This window comes from Myxocyprinus asiaticus, chromosome 3 (genome assembly GCF_019703515.2).
Source record: "Myxocyprinus asiaticus isolate MX2 ecotype Aquarium Trade chromosome 3, UBuf_Myxa_2, whole genome shotgun sequence".
In the NCBI taxonomy this organism is placed as follows: Eukaryota; Metazoa; Chordata; class Actinopteri; order Cypriniformes; family Catostomidae; genus Myxocyprinus; species Myxocyprinus asiaticus.
The window spans coordinates 47,652,674-47,676,957 of NC_059346.1; the positions used below are offsets into that span (position 1 = coordinate 47,652,674).

The 24,284-nt window shown below is 39.6% G+C and overlaps 2 protein-coding genes across 3 annotated transcripts in view; both read left to right on the forward strand.

Moving 5' to 3' along the window:
• The window catches only part of tecta (tectorin alpha), a 41,412-nt gene extending 19,994 nt beyond the window's left edge, over window positions 1-21,418 (forward strand). Inside the window, exons 16-25 of the mRNA XM_051669178.1 lie at window positions 2,419-2,705; window positions 9,130-9,410; window positions 9,686-9,796; window positions 12,043-12,245; window positions 13,965-14,128; window positions 14,513-14,761; window positions 16,879-17,041; window positions 17,196-17,280; window positions 17,398-17,517; window positions 20,201-21,418. Of these exons, the coding sequence (XP_051525138.1) occupies window positions 2,419-2,705; window positions 9,130-9,410; window positions 9,686-9,796; window positions 12,043-12,245; window positions 13,965-14,128; window positions 14,513-14,761; window positions 16,879-17,041; window positions 17,196-17,280; window positions 17,398-17,517; window positions 20,201-20,304 (1,767 nt within the window). The 3' untranslated portion in view covers window positions 20,305-21,418. The remainder of the gene's footprint in view (window positions 1-2,418; window positions 2,706-9,129; window positions 9,411-9,685; window positions 9,797-12,042; window positions 12,246-13,964; window positions 14,129-14,512; window positions 14,762-16,878; window positions 17,042-17,195; window positions 17,281-17,397; window positions 17,518-20,200) is intronic.
• A 430-nt stretch (window positions 21,419-21,848) lies between these two features.
• The window catches only part of usp2b (ubiquitin specific peptidase 2b), a 58,274-nt gene continuing 55,838 nt past the window's right edge, over window positions 21,849-24,284 (forward strand). Inside the window, exon 1 of one of the 2 annotated variants that reach the window (XM_051676983.1) lies at window positions 21,849-21,991. In XM_051676983.1, the coding sequence (XP_051532943.1) occupies window positions 21,973-21,991 (19 nt within the window). In that variant the 5' untranslated portion in view covers window positions 21,849-21,972. The remainder of the gene's footprint in view (window positions 21,992-24,284) is intronic. The other variant, XM_051676985.1, reaches the window with a different exon arrangement.

Here is a 24,284-nt window from a genome sequence, read left to right on the forward strand (position 1 = left end):
ATCTCGGATGAGGCCGATGACAGTGGTGTCGTCTGCAAACTTCAGGAGCTTGACAGAGGGGTCCTTGGCGATGCAGTCATTGGTGTAGAGGGAGAAGAGTAGTGGGGAGAGCACACATCCCTGGGGGGCACCAGTGCTGATTGTTCAGGTGCTAGAAGTGAGTTTCCCCTGTCTCACAAGCTGCTGCCTGTCCGTCAGAAAGCTGGTAATCCACTGACAGATAGACATGGGAACAGAGAGTTGGTGTAATTTATTCTGGAGTATAGCTGCAATGATGGTGTCGAAAGCTGAACTGAAGTCCACAAAAAGGATCCTTGCATATGTGCCTGGTCTGTCCAGATGTTGCTGGATATGATGCAATCCCATGTTGACTGCATCATCCACAGACCTGTTTGCTCAATAAGCAAATTGAAGGGGATCTAGAAAGGGTCCAGTGATGTTCTTCAGGTGGGCCAACACCAGAGTCTCAAATGATTTCATGACCACAGACGTCAGGGCGACAGGTCTGTAGTCATTAAGTCCTGTGATTTTTGGTTTCTTTGGGACAGGAATAATGATTGAGTGTTTGAAGCAGCATGGGACTTCACACTGCTCCAGTGATCTATTGAAGATCTGTGTGAAGATGGGGGCCAGCTGATTAACACAGGATCGAAGAAACGCTGGTGAGACGCCATCTGGGCCTGAAGCCTTCCTCGTCTTTTGTTTCCGAAAGACGCAGCTCACATCATCTTCACAGATCTTAAGTGCAGGTTGAGTAGCAGGAGGGGGAGGAGGGGGGTTGCAGGAGGTGTTGGTGTTTGTGTGAAGTGAAGGTCAGAGTGGGTGTGGGGTGTGAGATTGGGCCTTTCAAATCTGCAGTAGAACACATTCAGGTTGTCAGCCAGTTGTTGGTTCCCTACAGGGTTGGGGGTAGGAGTCCTGTAATTTATGAGTTGTTTCATGCCACTCCACACTGATGCAGGGTCGTTAGCTGAAAACTTGTTTTTCAGCTTCTCAGAGTATCTTCTTGTTTTAGCCACTCTGATTTCCCTGTTCAGTGTGTTCCTGGCCTGATTGTACAAGACTTTATCCCCACCCCTGTAAGCATCCTCTTTGATCTGACGAAGCTGCCTGAGCTCTGCTGTAAACCACGGTTTGTCATTGTTGAACTTTAAATAAGTCCTAGTAGGAATGCACATATTCTCACAGAAACTGATATATGATGTAACAGTATCTGTGAGCTCATCCAGGTCTGTGGCTGCAGCCTCAAAAACATTCCAATCCTAGAAATCGAAGCAGGCTTGTAGTTCCAACTCTGCTTCATTGGTCCATCTCTTTACAGTCCTTACTACTGGCATGGTTGATTTTAATTTCTGCCTGTATGTTGGAAGAATATGAACCAGACAGTGATCAGAGAGTCCCAAAGCTGCTCTAGGGACAGAGTGATATGCATCCTTTATTGTTGTGTAACAATGATCCAGTATGTTCCTGTCTCTGGTGGGGCATGTAATGTGCTGTTTGTATTTGGGCAGTTCACATGTGAGATTTTCTTAGTTCAAATCCCCAAGAATAATAATAACTGAGTCCGGGTATTGTTGTTCTGTGTCTGTGATTTGATCAGCCAGCTGTTGCAGCGCTGTGTTCAAACACGCGTTTGGTGCGATATACACACTCACCAAAATAAATGAGGAAAACTCCCGCGGTGAGTAGAAAGGCTTACAGTTAATAAAGAGCGCTTCCAAATTAGGACAGCACATCCTCTTTAATGTTGTTACATCTGTACACCAACTTTCAATGATATAAATGCATGTTCCACCATCTCTCGTTTTCCCCGTTAACTCCGCAATGCGATCCGCTCTGAACAGCTGGAAGCCCGACAGATGTAACGCGCTGTCCGGAATGGCTTCACTCAGCCAGTTTTCTGTGAAGCACAAGGCAGCAGAGGTTGAAAAGTGCTTGTATGTGCAGGTGAGGAGATGTAGTTCGTCCGTTTTGTTTGGAAGAGAGCAGAGATTCGCTAAGTGAATACTCGGCCGCGCTGTTCGAAATCCATGCTGACGGAGTTTGACCAGCGCACCGGCTTGTCTCCCTCACCTGCGTCTCTTCAACAGCAGAGCTGCGCCTCCAACTAAAAATGTCTAGCAAATCATCTGAATATTCGAAAACCGGGAAAAGATTGTCTGGTACATGCTGTCGAATGTTTAGCAGTTCGTCTCTGTTAAAACTGACTGGAAAAAGATTACTAAACACAGGACAAACAAACAAAAACAACAAAAGAACTGACGAGCTCCACACCGAGGCAGCCATCCGCAACACCATCATGATGAAATTCCTTTACTTTTTTATTAAAAGTACATACTGTTCACCTAATATAAAGTGGGACCAAATTATAATGTAATTATAAGCAAAATGCTTATGTGTTTTCCTCTTTTACCTCAGGTCAATGGTACGCCCGTGTCCGTACCTTTTGTCACAGGTCTGATGACACGAGTGTCCACATCCGAGGGATTTCTGGTAATTGACACGCCCCAGGACATCCAGGTGCGTTATAACCGATTCAACACCCTCAGCCTCACCATGGGCCCAAGGCTGCAGAACAAGCTGTGTGGACTGTGTGGAAACTTTAATGGGGACCCCACAGATGATTACATCACATCTCGAGGCAAACCTGCCGTTAGTGCACTGGAGCTCGCTCAGAGTTGGAAAACCAATGGCATGCAGAACAGGTTAGCATGAAAAGTGTGTCTTTACATTTGTAGGTAGGGATGTCGTCTTTTATTTATTTTGTAATTAAAATTTTTTATTGATTCATATATTCACCATAAAGACCCAACACACATACAACGAATCAACATTTCACATTCAAACCCCACTAAAATCCCTCCCCATTCACCAACCCCACCCTGACCCCCAACGAACACCCCTGTGGTCCCACATAATAACACATACAAACAACCAAAAATAACAGAAAACAAAAAATTTTTTTTTAATCCTAGCCCACACTTCCTCCTCCAATACCAAGTTTAAATTTTTCTCCCATAATCTCTTGATAGAAGTTAAAGCTCTGTCCCCCAGACTCTGAATTAACAGGGAGTAATACACTAGTGCCTCATGACCTTTTCCAAAAGCAGTAATCACCACTCCCAGAGTATCTGCCGCTTTAGGGGGGTGTGAGCTACTCCCAAACATATTACAGAGCAGGTGGCGCAGCTGTAAATACCTAAAGAACTGAGATCTGGGAATCTCAAAGTGTTTTCAAATGATCTAAACATTTCACTCTCATATAGGTCACTGAGCGTATTAACCTCCCTCACAATCCACTCTGACCAGCAAAAAGGGGACCTTTCAATACATAATTTAGGGTTCAGCCATATGCTCGAGGCAACATTTAAATAAATGTCAGAATTAAACTCTCTGGACACTTTTGTCCATATTGCGTGCAAATGTGAGATAATGGGGTGTGACTTAACTACTCCGGTTAGTTTAATAGAAAGGCTTTGCAATGGCAAAATAGGGGCAAGAACTTCCTGTTCAATACAAAACCAGGGAGGGGCTCTCTCAGGTGGAAGCAACCAATGAGCCAAATGTCTGATACCGAATGCATATTAAAACAAAATCTAGGGTAGGCCTAGCCCACCTCTGTCAATCGGCCTATGTAACTTATTAAAATGTAATATGGGATGTTTACCATTCCAAATGAAGGACTTCGCTATACTATCAAATTGCTTGAAATAAATGAGGAGGACATCTACAGGGAGAGTTTGTAACAAGTAGTTACATTTTGGAATACAATTCATTTTAATAACATTAACCTTCCCAGTCATAGATAAATGTAATGAAGCCCACCTGCCCACATCACTCGAAAACCTTTTTATTAAGGGGTCAAGATTAACTCTAACTAAATCAAACAAATTTGCTGGGAGTAAAATCCCCAAATACTTAATGCCCTCTTTGGGCCACTGGAAGGTGCCCAGCTGGAAAACCATTACTGGGCAGTATGCTGTCAGAGCCAAAGCTTCGGATTTAGACCAACTGAATTTGTATCCTGAGAACTTAGAGAAGGAGTTAATAATTCTGTGGAGGCAAGGCACAGATCTAGTAGGGTCGGAGACAAATAACAAAATATCATCTGCGTAAAGCAAAAGCTTATGTGCCACACCTCCCGCCACCACCCCTGGAAAATCATCCTCCTTTCTTATCGTGGCTGCTAATGGTTCCAGGGCATGACAGAACAATAATGGGGAAAGAGGGCAACCCTGACGTGTGCCCCTATCAAGAGTAAAATAATCTGAAATTAATCAATTAGTTTGTACCGCCGCTACTGGATGTCTATAAAGTAACTTAGTCCATCCAGTCAAAGTTTTCCCGAACTCATATATTTCCAAAATCTTAAAAAGATAATCCCGTTCTACCACATCAAATGCCTTTTCGACGTCAAGTGAGATGTCAGCGACCGGAGTCTGATCATTCGCCACTGACCACATGATATTGATGAAACGCTTAATATTATCAGCAGAGCTACGACCCTGAATAAACCCCATCTGATTTATATGTATAAGAGATGTCATAACTTAATCGTTTAGCCAGAATTTTTGGCAATATTTTAACATCTATCTGGATCAGGGAAATTGGACGGTAACTCTTACACTTGCTTGGATCTTTGTCTTTTTTAAGAATCAGTCTGATCCGGGCTTGTGTCATGGTTGGCAGAAGCTTTTCATTCTTTAATGATTCCGTTTAAACTTCTAACAAAAGTGGAGCCAATTCTGTAGCATAAGATCTAAAAAACTTGGTGGCAAAGCCTTCAGGCCCCGGAGCCTTACCTGTGGGCAAGGCCTTAATTACCTTGCTAAGCTCCTCCAAGTTTATCTCAGAATCAAGAGAATTTTTTTGCTCAGTCATCAGTTTAGGGAGTTCTAATGGTTCCACAAAGTTTCTAATATCTTCATCAGTAGACAAAGACGTGGAACTATAGAGATCAAGATAGAATTCTTTAAAAGCATTATTAATATCAATGGCCGAGTTAAATATCTTACCACCAGCAGATTTCACTGAGGGAATGGTAGAAAAAGACTCTCTCTGCTTTATATATCTAGCCAAAAGCTTCCCTGCTTTGTCCCCCAACTCAAAGTATGACTGTCTTGCCCTGAATAGCCGAAACTCCACCTTCCGTGACAAAATAGTATTATATCTGTATTTCGGTCGGGTCAATTCTATGAGGTCATCAGACGACATTTGGCGCTTCAGCTCTGCCTCTGCACTTTTAATATTCCCTTCCAACTCCACAAGTTCTCGTGCTATGGATTTTTTAATGAATGAGGCATACTGTATGATCCTGCACCTAAGAACCACCTTAAGTGCCTCCCAAGCCACGCCCACAGAGGATACTGAGGACCAGTTGGTCTCCATATAAACATTGATTTCAGCCTTTAACATTTGTTGGAATTCAGGATTTTGCAAAAGGGATACATTAAAGCGCCAACTATATGATTTCTTTTTCTCTGTATGTGACAACACCTCTAAACTCATCAGGGCGTGACCTGAGACTAAGATGTTTCCAACTGAGCAATCAACAACAGATGAAATGAGGGACTTAGATATAAAAAAAAATACATATTCTAGAATAAATCTTATGGACTGATGAAAAAAATGTATAGTCCCTACCAGATGGGTCAAAAGTCTCCAAATATCTGTAAGACCAAGATTTTTACACATCCTATGAAGCGTCAGTGTTGCCCTAGGGGGTTTACACACTTTTGCTTCACTATGATCAAGGACTGAGTCCATCAAAAGATTAAAGTCTCATCCCAATATTATATCATGAGGGGTGCCAGTGGCTTGCAACATCCCTTCAAGATCTATAAAAAAGCCCTGATCATCAGCGTTAGGTGCGTATATATTAGCCAAAATCAACCTTTGCCCCTGAATTTCTGCTAAAACAATAATGACTCTTCCTAATTTATCTTTAATCTGTTTGAGACATTTGAATTGTAGATGTTTACTTATCAGTATAATGACTCCCCTGCTCTTACTTGAGCCAGCACTAAAGAAAACATGTCCACCCCATATCTTCCGAAATTTTTCAGCTGCCTGTGGGGAAAGATGCATTTCTTGAAGAAACACTATATCATATTTATTACGTTTAAAAAATAAATAACCTTCCTTCTTTTTATGGGGTGTCCCAAACCATTCACATTCCACGTGGAGAGAGATATTATATTACAAAAACAATATTATAAAGACCACATTCCCCATTAGTGCAACAATCAAACCACAAATTTCCTCCTGAACCAAACAAACAGAAAAAAGAAAAACATGCGCATTAACCCCGCGCATGACAGAACCAGCTGGCTTCCATCCCTCTAAACTCAAACAGTCCATGTACGCCTAAGAGAGCCCCTGCCACAACTTTACCGTCGGATTGCTCAAGTCCGTTTTTCTATACAAATTTTGTGAGACAGAATTATATAACAGGACATAATCTACTGTATAAAACAAACTCCAGCTAATAGGCAAAATAAACACAAAGAACATGTAGATGTAGCTAGCGGCTTCAGTTTCCTCGAATAGTCAAACGAATGTTCAGTTCCAGCTGTTCATGAGTGCAGCAGATGACTTAATCCTTCCAATGTCCTGTAAAAAATACTCCACAAAACAAACTCCAGCCAATAGGAGGCATAAGCACAAAGAACGAGCAGATTCATCCACAACTGTCCTAAAGGAGTGTTTTTCCACAAAACAAACTCCAGCCGCTAGGCGGAATCAACACAAAAAGAAACAAGAAAGGTGCCCAGCTTCCTCGGACGATCAAGTGTATGTTCAGTGAGTCAAGCTCACTTGGGAGCAATGTGAGAAATACACTATGACTTCTTCAGTCCATTGATTTTATGAAAGACATCGCTTGTTGTGGGGATGTAAATATTTTGCAGCCATCCTTAGTATCTATTCTCAATTTGGCCAGAAAAAACAGTGCAAAAGCGATCCTCCGTCGATGCAAGAGTTTCTTGAAGGAGTGTTACTACACAAAACAAACTCCAGCCGCTAGGCAGAACCAACACAAAAAGAAAAAAAATGGCGCCCAGCTTCCTCAGACAGTAAAGTGTATGTTCAGTGAGACAAGCTCACTTGGGGGCCACGTAAGAAACACCTAATGGATTACTCACCCCATTGTCTCTATGAAAGACATCGCTTGCTGTGGGCATGTAAATATTTTGCGGCCATCCTTAGTATATATTCTCAGTTTGGCCAGAAACATCAGTGCAAAAGCGATCTTCCATTGATGTAAGAGTTTCTTGCATTCCTTGAATCGATCACGTTCCTCTCTTGTCGAATTCGCAGAGTCTGGGAACAAGAAAATGCTGTGGTTTTTCCAAGAAAGCCTTCCTTTACTCCTCGCCTCGCGTAACACAAGATCTTTATAGGATGATCTCAGAAATGTGGCCAGAATTGATTGGGGTATGTCTCCCTCAGCGGATCTGCGAGCCGGGACTCTGTGAGCTCGCTCGATTTCCAGCTTATGCCCTGTTATGTTGAGCAGACTCGGGAAGAGTTCGTCTAGGAATTTCACCATATCTCAGCTTTCCTCATGGTTTCCAATTCGGACATTGTTTCGCCGATTATGATTCTCCAAATCCTCCAGTTTTTCCCAAACGCGTTTCCCAAAGTCTATCTTGGTCGCTAGCGGATTAGAAGCTAATTCCCTCTCCGATGACTTCATATAATCAACCCGTCTCTCGATGTCCCCGATTCTTGTAACCAACTCAGAGAATTTAGACTCCATCGCCGTAATCGATCGACGTATAACAGCAAGATCCTTCAGGTCCGCTACAACCTTCGTCAGCATCACAGACATGCTCGCCAGTTGCCGCTAGATTTCTCCTGCCGCACCATCCAAACCAAGTCCCTGGTCTGCGGGCCTATCTGAGGTATTAGCTTGAGCACGTAAGTGTCTTTTAATATCTCCAGAGCCTGAGGATTTTGAATTCTTTGATATGTTGACTTCTTAGAACAGTTATGTAGCAGGGTGTATCGAATCTCACCGGTTTAAGACACAAAAAGAATTAAAAACTAGCAAAGTGCGCAGAGCTCGTCATTCACACGTCCGATCTCCGCATGGTGCCATGCGACTCCTCTGTCTTTTATTTATTTTAATAAATCAATCAAATAAATGAAGTAATACCAGCCATTTATTAAAGGAATATTCAAGATTAAACACAGCTTAAAGGAATAATTCACCCAAAAATAAAAATTCTGCCATCATTTACTCATATGTTGTTCCAAACTTCGTTTCTTCTTCAGATGGCAGAGGATAGTGATTCCGCTTTCAAGCTTCAAAAAGGATGCAAAATTATCATAAAAGTAGTCCATGTGACTAGTCCATGTGTGTCACATTCACAACACTGAATAATGAAAAAGTACCTCCTTTTCTTTAAAAAAAAAAAAGCAAAAACCAGATGTTACAGTGAGGCACTTACAATGGAAGTGAATGTGGCCAATTTTTGGAGGGTTTAAAGGCAGAAATACATTCATTCTTCTGTTAAAACTCTTGTATTATTTGAGCTGTAAAGTTGTATATCATCATTTTTATGGTCATTTTAATGTTTACGGCATTACGGATTGGCCCCATTCACTTCCATTGTAAGTGCCTCATCTTTAACCCATATTTTTGCTTTTATTTTTTATTTTTTAAAGAAAACAAGGCACATTTAAATAAATGTTTGTGCTATTCAACATTATGTCACAAATGCAGTCAGTTGAGCTTAACTTGTATTGAACCCGGAATATTCCTTTAAGTGAACAATTTTCTCTCATGCTCTCTTATGGACATGAAACAGACTTTGAGATTTTCACTGAATATAGACAAAAATGCCATTGATTGTGCTTAACCTGTATTGAACCCAGAATATTGCTTTAAAGCTTGCAAATTCACATCTTCGTAAAACTTGCTTTGTTTGTACAACATACAGCTTGCATGAAAGTGCAAGGTAGAGGAATTATGCCAGAAGTAAATCAATAATATGAATTATTACTATTATTAATTATTAAAGTGAGATATGAAATAATCACCCCTTAGACTTCCACTGTCTTCCTAAATTTTGGTAATTTGCTCCTCTCCTCTTTTCATCCTCCCTGTCTGTCTCTTGTTTGTAGCTGTGATGAGACTCAGTATGTGGCACTGGCTCAGTCCTGTGATAATACAGCAGTAGCGGAGCTCCAGGGAGAGGACAACTGTATGAAACTCACAGATTTGAAAGGTTTCTTCCAGCCCTGCCATGGCCTACTGGACCCCCACCCCTTCTACCAGTCCTGCTACCTCGACGGCTGCTACAACCACCGCAATGCCCAGGTGTGCGGCTCCATGGCAGCCTACGCAGAGGCTTGTCGATCTTTAGGCACACTCACTACCAAGTGGATCGCCCAGGAGAACTGCTGTAAGGGGACGCTGCCACCTACAGGATAAGATGGGGAGGTGTAGGGACAAAATGGCAGGAAGGGTGCAGAGGGAGGGGAGAAGGCAATGAAGAGTGTTTTAGAAAGTTGAGGAGAGGGAAATATTTTGTGAGGAACTTGAATATATATTGATTACGCATGCTTGTATATGTATTTACATTCCTTTGTTTCTGTGAATGTGAGTGTGAAATAAATGGCCATATCTGTGTGCTTGTGCGTATCTGTGTGCTAACTTTGTACCTGGACCTGTCTTTAGCAGAATGGATCTATGACCCCTGTGCAGGAGAGATCTGCTCGAACAACACATGTGAGCAAGAAAATGGAGGAGACCTGTGTGGCTGCCCTGAACTACCCAGCACTGAAATTAGTGAGTAAAACAAGCCCTTCTGTGACATATTGTGTCAAAAATACACATAAATCCTTTTTGAAGTAACTTACAATTTAGCAGAGAAAACCAGCTGTAAAAAATATCAACAGGAACACTAAACCATTTAAATAGAGGTGTTTGCTAAGTGAGCATTAGTGTTACTATTGCTCATACTTAGGGTTAGGGATTTGAACATTGGCCCAAACTTTAAATATATTAAAGGAATATTCTGGGTTCAATAAAAGTTAAGATCAATCGACAGTATTTGTGGCATAATATTAATTACCACAAAAAATTATTTTAACATCCCTCATTTCTTAAAAAAATAAAAATAAAATAAAAAGAAGCAAAACTTGAAGTTACAGCGAGGTACTTACAATGGAAGTGAATGGTGCACATTTTCAGAGGTTTTAAAGGCAGAAATGTGAAGCTTATAATTTTATAAAAGCACTTCCATTAATTCTTCTGTTAAAACTCATGAATTATTTGAGCTGTAAATTTGTGTAAAGGGATAGTTCACACAAAAATGAAAATTCCCTCATCATTTACTCACCCTCATGCCACAGATGTGTATGACTTTCTTTTTCTGCTGAACACAAATGAAGATTTTTAGAAGAATATTTCAGCTCTGTAGGTCCATACAATGCAAGTGAATGGTGACCAGAATTTTGACATTCCAAAAAGCACATAAAGGCAGCATAAAAGTAATCCACACGACTCCAGTGGTTAAGTCTATATCTTCGGAAGTGATATGATAGGTGTGGGTGAGAAACAGATCAATATTTAACTTATTTACTATAAATCTCCACTTTCACTTTCACATTCTTCTTTTGTTTTTGCCGATTTGTATTCTTCATGCATATCGCCACCTACTGGGCAGGGAGGAGAATTTATAGTAAAAAAAGGACTTAAATATTGTTCTGTTTCTCACCCACACCTATCATATCGCTTCTGAAGATATAGATTAAACACTGGAGTCTTATGGATTACTTTTTATGCTGCCTTTATGTGATTTTTGGAGCTTCAAAATGTTGGTACCAATTCACTTGCATTGTATGGACCTACAGAGCTGAAATTCAGCAGAGGAAAGAGAGTCATACACTTCTGGGATGGCATGAGGGTGAGTCAATGATAAGAGAATTTTCATTTTTGGGTGAACTATCCCTTTAAATTGTTGTTTTTACAGATGTTTTAGGGTTTACTGCATTACGTTGTCATGGCAACAAAGTTGTAAAATTGAACATAATTTGACTTAGAAAAGATTATGAAGCGATTTTTCACACTAAAATCATATTAACACATTGTTTACTTCTTGTGGCTATACTTTTTTAAAAGTTAGTATTTTAAAGTTTTTGGATTGACCCCATTCACTTCCATTGTAAGTGCCTCACTGGAACCATATTTTTGCTCTTTTTCTTAAAGGAGGGATGAGTTGAAATACATTTTGTGGTAATCAAAATTATGCCACAAATGCTGTCGATTGACCTCAACTTTTATTAAACCCAGAATATCCCTTTATACTTCAGCAGACATGAATGATTCATCAAATTGTGCAGCTTGATAATGAGAGTTGTGCTATTACTTTTCTTTGTGATAGTACTCATGATTTGCAGTTTGCCTGATGGACTATAAAACAGGTGGGGAAAAAAACCTGTGGATTTACATTTAAGGAGGGACCTTAACCATCTAGGGTTGAGACTATGATAGGGGTTGGGCTCTTTTGAATTGGACAACTAAGCAACCACCCAGAACACGCTATGAACTGCATTGGAATGGTCTAACAACCACTCCGAACATCTTAGCAACCACCTTATTCACTGAAGCACCATATCCAAAAAGGTTCAGCTGCAGCCCGGAGATCTCCAAATGGGTGGAATCTCCAAAAGAAGGTGGGTTACTCCAAAAGGGGGTTGGTCCAGCTTCAAAAGGTGGCAACAGTTTCACTCACAGTTTGGGTTGGGGAAAGGGTTTGGTTAGGGGCTCTGTATATCTCCTCACAGCCCTGTTGTCATTCCTGTCAAAAAGATGGTGCTACTGTGAATAAGGTCTATAGTAACCTCCCTAGCATCGTGGTGGCAGTTTTGCACAGGCAAGCTCTGTAAATATTTAGTTATCTTCTCTGTTTTAGTGACGGCCAACATAAAAGTCTACATTATGAAATGAATTTTATTTGATAAGAAATACTGGAGAACCATTGAAAGACAGCACACATCCTCTTTTTTGCCAACCTTCTCTTTGTGATGTAGGTGAGGATGACATCATCCAGGCAGAGGTGACCTGTAAGCATGCTCAGATGGAGGTTTCCATCTCTAAGTGCCGTCTGTTCCAGTTGGGCTTTGAGAGGGAGGATGTACGAATTAATGACCAGCACTGTGCTGGTATCGAGGGAGAGGACTTCATCTCCTTCCACATCAACAATACCAAGGGACACTGTGGCTCTATTGTACAGGTGAACAAGTACATCCTCTTTCTCATTAACAAAGGTTCAAGAACAGACAGTGTAGTTCTCTAAACAGACGTCTCAGCTCTGCCTCTTGAGAAAGAATGGAGAATACTGAGGCTTGGCAAACCAAAAAAAAAGTGGAGTTGTAGTCATAGTGAGTTGCCTACCTAGATTTCTTTTGGGCATAACAGACGCACCTACATAAGCAGCTAGCTGATGCACATCAGTTTTTTTGGTTTGCCAAGCCTCAGAATTCTCCATTCTTTCTCAAGAGGCAGAGCTGAGACGTCTGTTTAGAGAACTACACTGCAGTGGGGCTATCATTTGTGCACCTCAGCAGAAATCCAGATTTGTCAGACCAGGCAATGGTTTTCCAATCATCTACTGTCCAGTGTTGGTGAGCCTGTGCCCACTGCAGCCTCAGTTTCCTGCTCTTAGCTGATAGTAGTGGTACTCTGAGGGGTTTTCTGCTGCTGTAGCCCATCCGCCTCAATGTTCGACGTGTTGTACGTTCAGAAATGCTTTTCTGCACAGCGCCGTTGTAACGTGTGGTTATTTGGGTTACTGTCACCTTCCTGTCAGCTTGGACCAGTCTGGACATTCTCCTCTGACCTCTGTCATTAACAAGCTGTTTTTCACCCAGAGAACTGCCGCTCGCTGGATGTTTTTTTGTTTTTCACACCATTCTCTTTACGCTCTAGTCTAGATACTGTTGTGCGTGAAAATCCCAGGAGATCAGCAGTTACAGAAATACTCAAACCAGCCCGTCTGGCACCAACAACCATGCCACGGTCCAAATCACTGAGATTAAATTTTTTCCCCATTCTGATGGTTGATGTGAAAATTAACTGAAGCTCCTGACCCGTATCTGCATGATTTTCTACATTACACTGCATCCACACGATTGGCTGATTAGATAATCGCATGAATATGTAGATGTACAGGTGTACCTAATAAAGTGGCCGGTGAGTGTATATTCCAGAAAATACGGTACTTAATTGAGGAACAATTGAAGGACACATGCATTTGTTTTCATTTATTATTTACATTGAAATGTAACTTTTCAAATAGGCTAAAGGGGTATGTTCAATAGCACATAAACATATTAGCTTTTTTTTACTGTGATATCGAAACTGGTATAGAGAATTGTGAAATTTCACTCGTATCGGTACCGACTACTGAAATTTTGCTATTGTGACAACCCTAGTGTGCAGTAGACAGTGAAGCTCAAGAGTTTTAGATATCCTATCCAAGTTGTAATATTACTTTTTTTGTTGTTGAAACATAAAATATGAAATTGAAAATAAAATGTATTTTTAAGCAATACATTATCCATAAGTCTTGCTTACAGTATGTTCCTCATTTGTAAGTCGATTTGGCTAAAAGTGTCTGCTAAATGACCATATTTAAATGAAGTCTTAGAGGCTTTAAATCAACATTTGAGATAGAACGAAAAACAAAATGTCACTTATCAAGATTAAGGAACATTTAGTTGGACCATATACTGTATCAAACAATAATAAAATTGATCCTATTCACCTAATTGCTTTTAAACAAAAGTCTGTCTCTTTAAAGTGGCAAATATACACAATGGATATGTAATTTTCAGATTTACAATAGAACAGCTTATATTCGTCTCATTTTGTTCATTACATTGCATGCTCACTTCCTGTGCTTGTCTGGTTGAGTAACTTTATGAGTACATGTGTGTATTTGTGAGTCCAGTCCAATGGAACACACATAATGTACAAGAACACAGTGTGGATCGAGAGTGTCAACAACACAGGGAATGTGGTAACACGTGATAAGACGATCAACGTGGAGTTCTCCTGTGCTTATGAATTGGACATCAAGATCTCTCTGGAGACAGTGCTGAAGCCCATGCTCAGGTGAGCTTTTAGATGTCACCCTCTATATTAAAAGGACCATGGTATTACCATGTTACCTTGGTAATATCGTGCTTTTTTGACACCATGATGATAACACCATGTAATTCTTTGAAAATGTTGTAAATACTATGATATATGCACATGGAGAGCATGCAGGACCATGGTGTATTTTAAATAACCATGGTGTTACCACCATCTGATACCATCTCAGTACCATAATACTGCCACAGTACTTTTTTGTAATGGACAAAATAAATAAACACAACAATTAACAAATAAATCACTTTTCACATGTATATTTAAACATTTTTAAGCATCAGAGATTAAGATAATAACAGAAGGATTAAGATAATAACTACCCCTCTTTCCCTCTGGTCTCTATAGTGTAATAAACCTCACATTGCCGACCCAAGAGGGCAACTTTATCACAAAAATGGCACTGTATAAGAACTCCTCGTACCGAAATCCCTACAGGGAGGGAGAGGTGGTGCTGAGCACCAGAGACATCCTGTTTGTGGGGGTGTTCGTGGAAGGAGCAGATGATAAACAGCTTATTCTCATTGTCAACATGTGCTGGGCTACACCATCTCGTTATAGCAGTGATCGCCTTCGTTATATTATCATAGAGAGAGGGTAAGGAAATGGCTTAAAATGGTTAGTTCACTCAAAAAGCTAAATTCTGTCATCATTTATTCACCATCATGTCATTCCAAACCTGTATGATTTTTGTGGAACACAAAAGGAGATGTTTTTGCATAACCTTCACGCTGCTCTTTTCCACATAATGAAAGTGAGCTGGGATGGTCGCTATCCAAAATGCACCATAAAAGTATCATCAAATAGGGTGACCATATTCTGGTTTTCCAAAAAGAAGACATCTTTTTTTTCGCCGGGGGGGTTGGCCAAGTGTTACTAAGAATGCAAACTTTAATACAGTGAAAAAGACACTCTATTAGCATAACATAAATATATATAAATAAATAAAAATTTCCAACATTCTTTTGAATGTCCATGTACTAAAATAAAATATTTGATGCCATGAGTGTACCTTCATTAACTATTACTATTATTTTGAATGGCCATGGAAAATGAAGCAATGTGATAACAATTTTACCTGGTCGCAAAAAGTAGTCCGTTAATTTACCTGATGAACTTTCACCTTTTGCTGACCCTTTATGCTTCGCAGAGCTAATGTGTGCTTCTAAATCACTTGCACCTTTATTAGCAACTGACACATAAGTGGCAGCTTTACATGTCATACATTCTGCTTCCCACGGATCTCGACCTGGACGAAAGCATGGGAATTTTTTGTGCAAATCTTCTGTAAATTTGCACCTTCGTTTGGGCATTGTTTCCACTCAGCTGTCATTTGCTGCTATTGTCAAGCAACTGTTTGATGCCGAACACAACAACGTTTGCACGTTCGCGGAGAGATTGACAGGCAGGAATTTGGCCAATAAAAGTAGTCAATACGAGGTGTGTACTATATTCTGACTGTTCTGAAGCCATACAATATCTTTTGTTGTGAGACCAAGGACGAAATTCCCAGAAAATCTTCCTTTCAAAATTATTCCAAAATTAAATCGGTCAGAAATCTAGGGGTAACCATCAATAACAAACTACATTTCACAGACCACATCTCAAAGACCACAAGATCATGTAGATTTACACTCTACAATATCAGAAAGATATGACCCTTCCTCTCTGAACATGCCACACAACTTCTTGTTCAGTCACTTGTCATAACTAGACTGGACTACTGTAACGCTCTCATTGCAGGCCTCCCTGCATATGCAATTAGACCCCTCCAAATGATCCAGAATGCAGCAGCATGTCTGGTCTTTAATGAACCAAAGAGAGCGCATGTTACACCACTCCTTGTCTCTCTCCACTGGCTGCCGGTTGATGCACGTATCAAATTCAAGGCTCTGATGCTGGCATACAAAACAGTCACTGGGTCTGCTCCAGCATACCTAAAATCATTTCTGCAGAGCTACGCACCCACTAGAAGCCTGCGGTCAGCTAAGGAACGGCGCCTTGTTGTACCAACACAAAGAGGCACCAAAACACTTTCCCAGACTTTCAGCTTCATCATACCACGTTGGTGGAATGACCTTCCCATCTATGAAGCTGACTCACTTTCTGTCTTCTAAAAAATGGCTTAACCAGTCACAAAAAATAAATAAATAAAAATTCTTGTTGCACTTTAATCTGTTTTGAATACTAATATTCTGATGCTAGTGAAACTTTGTAATATGGCACTTTTCGTACCACTGTCTACTTAAGATGATTCGCTTTTGTTTTCCTCTTTTGTAAGTCACTTTGGATAAAAGCGTCTGCCAAATAAATAAATGTAAATGTAAATAGGTTGTGTTAAGATGCGTCATGCCAGGTTTTCACGCCAAATGGCGTTAAGTAACTGATCGCGACACGGCAAATTTGAATATGTGGAAGTTTGTGAGATGCCAGAGGGGAAGATGCTCCGTGAACATTCTTCAAAACATTTCCTTTTGTGTTCCATGGGAATGAAAAGAAAGGCAAACAGGTTTGGAACAACATGAGCGTGAGTAAATGATTACAGAATTTTAATTCCTGGATGAGCTATTGCTTTAACAATACACATACACACAAACTCTGCTTATTACTGAATATACTGGATATTTAAACTGCAGAAAGTCTTCCTCCTTCCACACCTCATCTATGAGTATACAGTACCACAGCACTCATATCACACGACTCTGTTGTTCCAGGTGTCCTAACATCAAGGATAACACTATAGGCATGGCTGAGAATGGGGTGTCCCTCACCTGTCGCTTTCACGTCACTGTCTTTAAGTTCATTGGTGATTATGATGAGGTGCATTTGCACTGTGACGTCTCTCTGTGTGACTCTGAGACCAACGCCTGCAAAGTGGTGAGAACATGTGCACACACAAATAAAAATATTTGAAATTATATTTTAATATGAAAAAAATTTTTTGGTCTTTTTGCCATTTTAAACAATAGAGACAGGAAATGATTCATCCTTGTTTCTTTTGGATTCATAATGACATTACTTACATTTACAGAATTGCCCACACAACAAACGAAGTTACACAGATTACAGTCAGCATAAAGAACAGATACTATCAGTGGGACCAATCAGAAAAAGAGGTATGCAGTATATTTCAGATTTGTGCATGTGTGCAATGCATGACAGACTGTGTGTGTGTATGTTTGCATTAGCAAGGTGATAACAGCTATAACCAAGGGTGTTTTTGTGTGTTTCAGATTCAGACTGGTGTGAAGAGGATAATGGTGGCTGTGAGCAGATCTGTACAAGTCAAGTAACTGGCGCTGTTTGTAGCTGTGTGACAGGAATGCTGCAAAGAGATGGGAAGAGCTGCAGAGGTGAAACTCAAGCACACACACACACGTACATCTGAAATTATTTGCTTCTTTAACAATTTCATAAGTCATCATTTAATCAATGTGTTTTCCTTAAAGGGTAAGTGTGTTATTTTTGTACACTAAGTGGCACCAATCTGAATTGCATAAATAATGATGGTTTCCAAAAGGTCTCCCAAAAACTCATACAAACCCTTTCGCCCTACCCTGCCTTCCATTATTCGGCAAACTAGTAAATTCCCTGCTAAACTGCTCATTACAGGTAGTCCTGGCCCAGACTCATGCCATTAGTTTAGCCAGAAGTCGACATGTTGGGCGAAATGTTGGGAGTATTGTTTTGAAAGTGCTACAGAGCCACAGTGTTTATAATCTTCTGGGAAATCAACCTACGAATGGCTCTGCATATGAAACTGGGATAGGAGAAAGTGTTTTTTAACATGAAACATTTAAAAAATGTCACACTTCACATTTAACTGCAGACAACTAACGACTGGAAACAGATTTCTCTATTAATTAACATCATCCTTCACCAGAGGTTTGTCATTATACTGTATAATAAATGTCAATGCCATCACAACACACTCTTTTACACTATGCCCGCATGAATCGATCCTTAGCATATTAAATCCATTTTCCGTTGACGTCACAGGTTTGGCTGCATTCTTCATGACTCTAACATACACTGAAAACACTAATAAGTTGACTTCACTCTGTTGATTGAGTAAACTTGTTTTCTCAATTGAATTGAGTAATGGCATCTCCAAAGCTTGTGTAATTAAGTTCACTTAAATTGGAGATCATATAGAATGAAACTTAACTGTTTAAGTTAAGGTAACTAAATGCAAGTAGATTTATCTCAGATTTGCTATTTAAATGTTGTTGTTCCTGCTTAATAATTTTAATTGAATGAACTCAAATTTAGGTCATACATTAACACCGCTTAAATAAAGAAAATTATAACTGATTCTAGGTCAATCATTACATAAACTTATTTCTTCACAGAAATGCACAGACAGCTGTACTCCACCTTGGCCCTGTAAAATTCCTGGACCAAAAAATGTATTGCTGGCAATCACACAAGAAATAAAACATATTATTTATGACTGTTTACTCCTTGTTTGATATGGAAATGACCGCATATAGAGCATATAATTCAATCAAACAATAAAATCAATACCCTCAAAACATATTTTAGCATATTTTTCGATACTCATTTCAATTTCATAACAAAATTTCATCAAAATGAATTGTTATTTGTAACACAATTAGATATTAAAATACTTAAAATATTATTTATTTATTTATTTATTTTTTTTGTATGTGAAAGATTACTCATTTAAATGTGTAAAGAAATGTAATTATTTATTTGTGTGTGTGTGTGTGTGTGTGTGTGTGTGTGTGTGTGTGTGTGTGTTTACAGGTTTAACATATTATTTACTTATTCCGATGTCAGCAGTTGTCTTGAGTTTATGGTTTACACTGAACATTTAAATGTTTTAAAATGTATAAATATGTATGTATAAAGTATAAATTTATGTATAAAGTTTTTAAAAAATTAGTATATTTAAACCAAAGTAAATCAAATAAATGTTCATAAACATTTACTGATTTACAGTACGTATTTCAAGATTTACACAACCAGTTTCCATCAATTGAATTGAGTAATCTTTTACAAAATTAAGTGAAAAAAAATCTTAGATATTTTAAGTTTTATTAATTTAATTTAGTCAATGACCACAAAATGTATTTTGACGGAAATTTGTTATGAAATGTGTAAAATATTTTTTTTGTTTTTGTTTTTTTTCAGTGTTGGGTATTATGAACCTTAGAGATCTTACAGTTAAAGTAAGGACATTCTTTTTTGGACATGTTTTCCAGAAACATTAAAGCAATATAATAAGTAGACTAAAGTTTAAAGGATTGTTCAAACAAAAATGAAAAATCTCCATCATCCAAACAAACCAGTTCACTAAAATTAATCATACTTTCTTATGATTCTTATGAGAACGTGTTTGATTCTCCTCCTTGCATAGTGTGCTTATAAACAAAGGTTCATATGTGTGAATGCATCGGGAAAATATTGAAATTCGGGGACATTTTGTGCCCGGAATTAAAATAAATAAAATTTTTCCAGGAGAGATGGCAAAAAAAAAAACAGTACGATCCTGGAAAATCCTGGACAGGTGGACACCCTAGTTGCACATGCACAAGGAGAACTGAGATAGTGTTAACAGGATCCAGTTTAACCAAAGCAGACACAGATCAACCTAATGATGACATCATATGAAACAACCATTTGCAACAAAACAACATAAATAATACTACAAAAGACCTAAAACTCATTGAATTCTTAATAACAACTATTTAAATGCCCCAATATGTTCCCTTTGACAAAGGAAACATAATTAAAGCACAAGGCATTATGGGCATTCCCCATAGCTTTAATTTTGTACTCAATAGTTTGAGTGATTAACACTTAAAAGTTTAGAATAATAAGTCCAAGGAACATAGATATTTAAGTTATGAGCCCAAAACATGACATTTCAAGTCATGTTTAATTAAGACAACTTAGGGTTTAAAGTTTCATGGTTATTACTATGACTTTCTCACAATTCATTGACCCTCTGTTTTCAAGCATCCCTCATCTCTCTTTTTCATCATCTCTGTTTTTCTCCCTCTCTATCAGTCACCAGTATGAGTGCTGACCTTCAACCCCTGGTTCCTCTGGTAGCCACTGTTGTAACCGTCAACATCTTACTGCAAACACACGCTTCAGTTTTCTTCTCCTAGCACCCACCTAGCAAGGCCAGGGGAGAGAGTGGCACATACAGACGAAAGGGAGGAGAAAAACTAAATGGAGCCAGTGAGGGGATGTGCATATGATGCAACAGCAGCCCTGTGGAGAGGACCACCTCTGAGCAGTTCCCTTCATCGAAGCGAAAACTGCCATCAAATACAACCAAGTGATCCTTCACCAGCTGGGTAGCTCAGTCATAAAACAACATGCGACGGTCCAACATGAAAACACGACACCCTACAGACTCTGAAAAAACCCCAACTCTTATATTTGGCAGAACATCTACACACCAGCAACCAAAAACAAACAAACTGTCACTTTAAAATATAGTGCTAGAGAGACATCTACTGAATATTTCACAGACACTAATGACAGATTAGCAAGTGTTACTTATTAGATGATGAGTTTTCCTGAGAATCACCAAAATGTGCGAGCACGTGTTGCAAGAATGGATGATAATTCTCAACACCAGTTTTGTTGATGCTTGTTTTAAATGTAGTTGATTTGAAATGCATACCCTCTCCTGCTCTATTTCTCAATATGCCATTTTGTTTGATATTTAAACCCCCCTTTTTTTGCCATATCGAAGTATTTCGGAGATCAAAATGCCAATCAACATTTGTACTGCTGTGTATTCCTGTGGATACAAATGAGTGAATGGGATTCTGTACCAACACACAAATGTTCTTGAGTAGCCAACTTTAAAAGTGTCACTTATTTAAGCTGTATATTGTAGACCATGTTTGATGGATGTGAACTTTTGCCTTGTACTATAAATACTCAATGTACTGTATGAATCACTGAGATGGAGTGGGGTATCAACTCTGATGCAATTTATTCTGGATATATCAACCATACTTGACTTGATAGTTACAATAATAGAAGGTTCAAGGACCGTTTCGAATCATTTGCATGCCAGTTTGTCCATTTCACACAACACAACTTAAATATACTTTGGGCCAGCCATTACACCATGGTTACGTGAAATACAGTCAGCTCATTGGCGAGTCATTGATGTCCATATCTTACTGTAACGATGTTTTCTTATTCTAGGGGTTGTTTACTTTGTTTTGTTTTCAATCCGATATGATTTATTTGAGAATAAAGTGAGCAATTCACATCGATTCTACGATTCTATTCATAGTGTATTAGTCATGGCTACTGCAGCAAGCCGAAGATAGGGCTGTGTCTAGAAGGTAACCCCTCGCAGCCTAAGTCTCGCGAGAGTCTCATTCGCTGCTATTAAGGTTAGGTTTAAGGTCGATTTAGTGGTGGGGTTAAGATTAAGGGTAGGCGTATGGTTTCTGTAGGACTCTAAATAAACACAAAAAAACACTGCGTGTGAACGTTCAATGCGGCTCTCGCGAGACTTTAGGTATCTGCGGGGTTACCTTCTAGACACGACCTAAAGATGGCGCGCGCGAGAGAGAGCGCAACGCGAATGACCCGCGTTGCTAAGGCGACCGCTTGGGGGGCGGTTCCTTAAATCCCGTCTTAAGAAAATACAGCTGCTCTCTGTGCTGGTATGCTGCTGTCACTCCTCCAACCAACTAATCAAGTGCGTTAACCAGCATCGGCCTCATACTGTCTTCTACTGAATCCTGAAGAAGCGCTTGATATTTAGAAAAGAACGGCAGTTTTTTTGGTGGTCACGCGGGAGGATGAACTGGAATTCCGCTGGTAAGGATTTATGTGAGGAGTATCTAGCGCAGGATTAAACATGTGAGATTACTTGCCACTCTGGCATACTATAAAAGTAAACCCGTTTGTTCATGCCTGTATTGTTTATACGATTTTAACTGACCACGGACCGTTTTCAATGGCAATATGCCATTTTTCATAGTCAGCTTACTGCGCTTCGTAAATCAGTGGGCAGTAAATGCAGTGTGTTTATAGTAACTGCTGTATCCTACAGTAACAGTCTCTGTTTGACTGCAGGCTGAGATTGAGACTGTTCACTGCTTTAATAGGTAACAGTGCATTAGCTAATTAATCTGAGATTAGCTAATGCGCATTACTTTATCCCTGTTATCATACCCTACTCTGAAAAATGTCTTATTATGAACTTTACATCACCAGAAATACTCGCTTCTTCTTCATTTTGGCACTTCTGGTACTCTGGTACAGAAAAGTGCAATTAAAAAAGTGGATTTTTGGACATGAAAGCTAACATGTTTTGAACCATGTCTTTATGTACCATGGTAAAAATTGGACATATACAGCATTGTTAAATGTGAAACTGCTATTGTTACCTTAAAGGGATAGTTGACTGACCCAAGAATCTGATATCATTTATTCACCTTCATGTTGTTCCAAACCTATATGATTTGTAAAGGCCCATTCACACCAGGAACAATATATAACCATAAAGACCCTATTTCCACCTGGTATTAAGATGCATTTTGGGGGATCCGATGACTTGTGGTCAGCCCCAAAAACAGGTCTAAACGGAGTCTAAAATGTTTTGTGATCGGATCACAGAAACCACATAAGAATGTGGTCAAAAACACATTTAAGATGTAAACGCTAATCCGTCCTTTTTGCGTCCCAGCAGCAGCGAAGCACCACCTCTCACCTGTCAATCAACCGCTGCGCTTAAACAAGAGTTTATACTTTGCCGGTTACAAGCGACTTTAAAAGGAAATAACCGCCCAATCTGAAAATAAAAAAAAGCGGATACATACACAATCAAGAGACGAGAGCTTCACGGATCTTCTTTAGTGTGTCTGATATCAGCACAGATGAGAAACATGAACACCTGAAGCTCCTTTAATACAGGTAATACACTAAAATAACGGATAATTCTGCTTGACACGTTTGTGCTTAGATTAAATTGGATTTCGCGCTTTCTTTGTCTTTTCTGACTTTGTTGCGCTTTATTATCATGCAGTAACACACTGACATAGTGATTGGTGTATGTCGTCATGAAACAGAGACCCTCCCCTCCAAATTCGAACACATAGTGGTAACAGGAGACGCATTTAAACGACCATGTGTCTCACCTGATCTCATGTGATCGGATCACCCAAAACACATCTTAAAACCAGATGGAAACGGGGTCAAAGATTTAAAATCATTTGAACTCTAAGAGAATAGCAGAGTCCACACCACAACTATAACAATAACGACACAGAGGAACAATATCGTTGGTGGTGATGTTACATTCATGAACAAATCTGTCATTTTGAACTAATCTTTTAAGTGAATGAATCGTTCTCGTTTACCTCCATACACTGACTCACATTTCTCATTCATTGACGTCTCTCCCTTTCGAAGCCAGTGAGCTCTATTTTTAAGGGTGAGACTGCTTTGGTAGTTTTGAATGCCTTTAAAGACTTACTATAGCATGAGCCACTAACATTTGAGTGCGGGCTGTGAAGGAGAATATCATTGGTTTGACCCACTGAACGAATATACCTCTTTACTGAACCAGTCAAGTCGGTCGTTTGAGTCTGAATGAGATGAGACGTCTCATTCATGAACGAACTGAAAGTTCTGATGTACTAGTTTGCAAATGAAATGAATGAATCAGGCATCTCGTTTATGAACGAGGATCTAATGACTGGCTGAACAAGAGGAGGAGCTGCATGTCGTTGGTCAATCTCGTTCAACAAGAAAAGGGGCCGGATTAATATGAAAAAAAATGAGTGATGACCACACATTACAATGGCATACGGACAATATTGAAACTCATAATTATTTTTAGGCTAGTATTGTTGTCTTTTTTGTAAAGCTTGATAAAAATGTTTGCCCAGCAGTTGCACAAGAGCACAAGATTATAGATATGCTTTGTTGTAATTTGTGGAGAAATGCTTATGATGCTTAAACACTCTGAATGTGACGAGGAGGAGGGCGTGGCCGGGCCTTGATGGAGCACGGCCGACACTGAATCAGCTGATCAGCGAGATAAGGGGCGGCCGGAGACGCCGGTTCGAGAGAGAAAGAAAAACTTGCTCACCGGCTCCTGGACGCA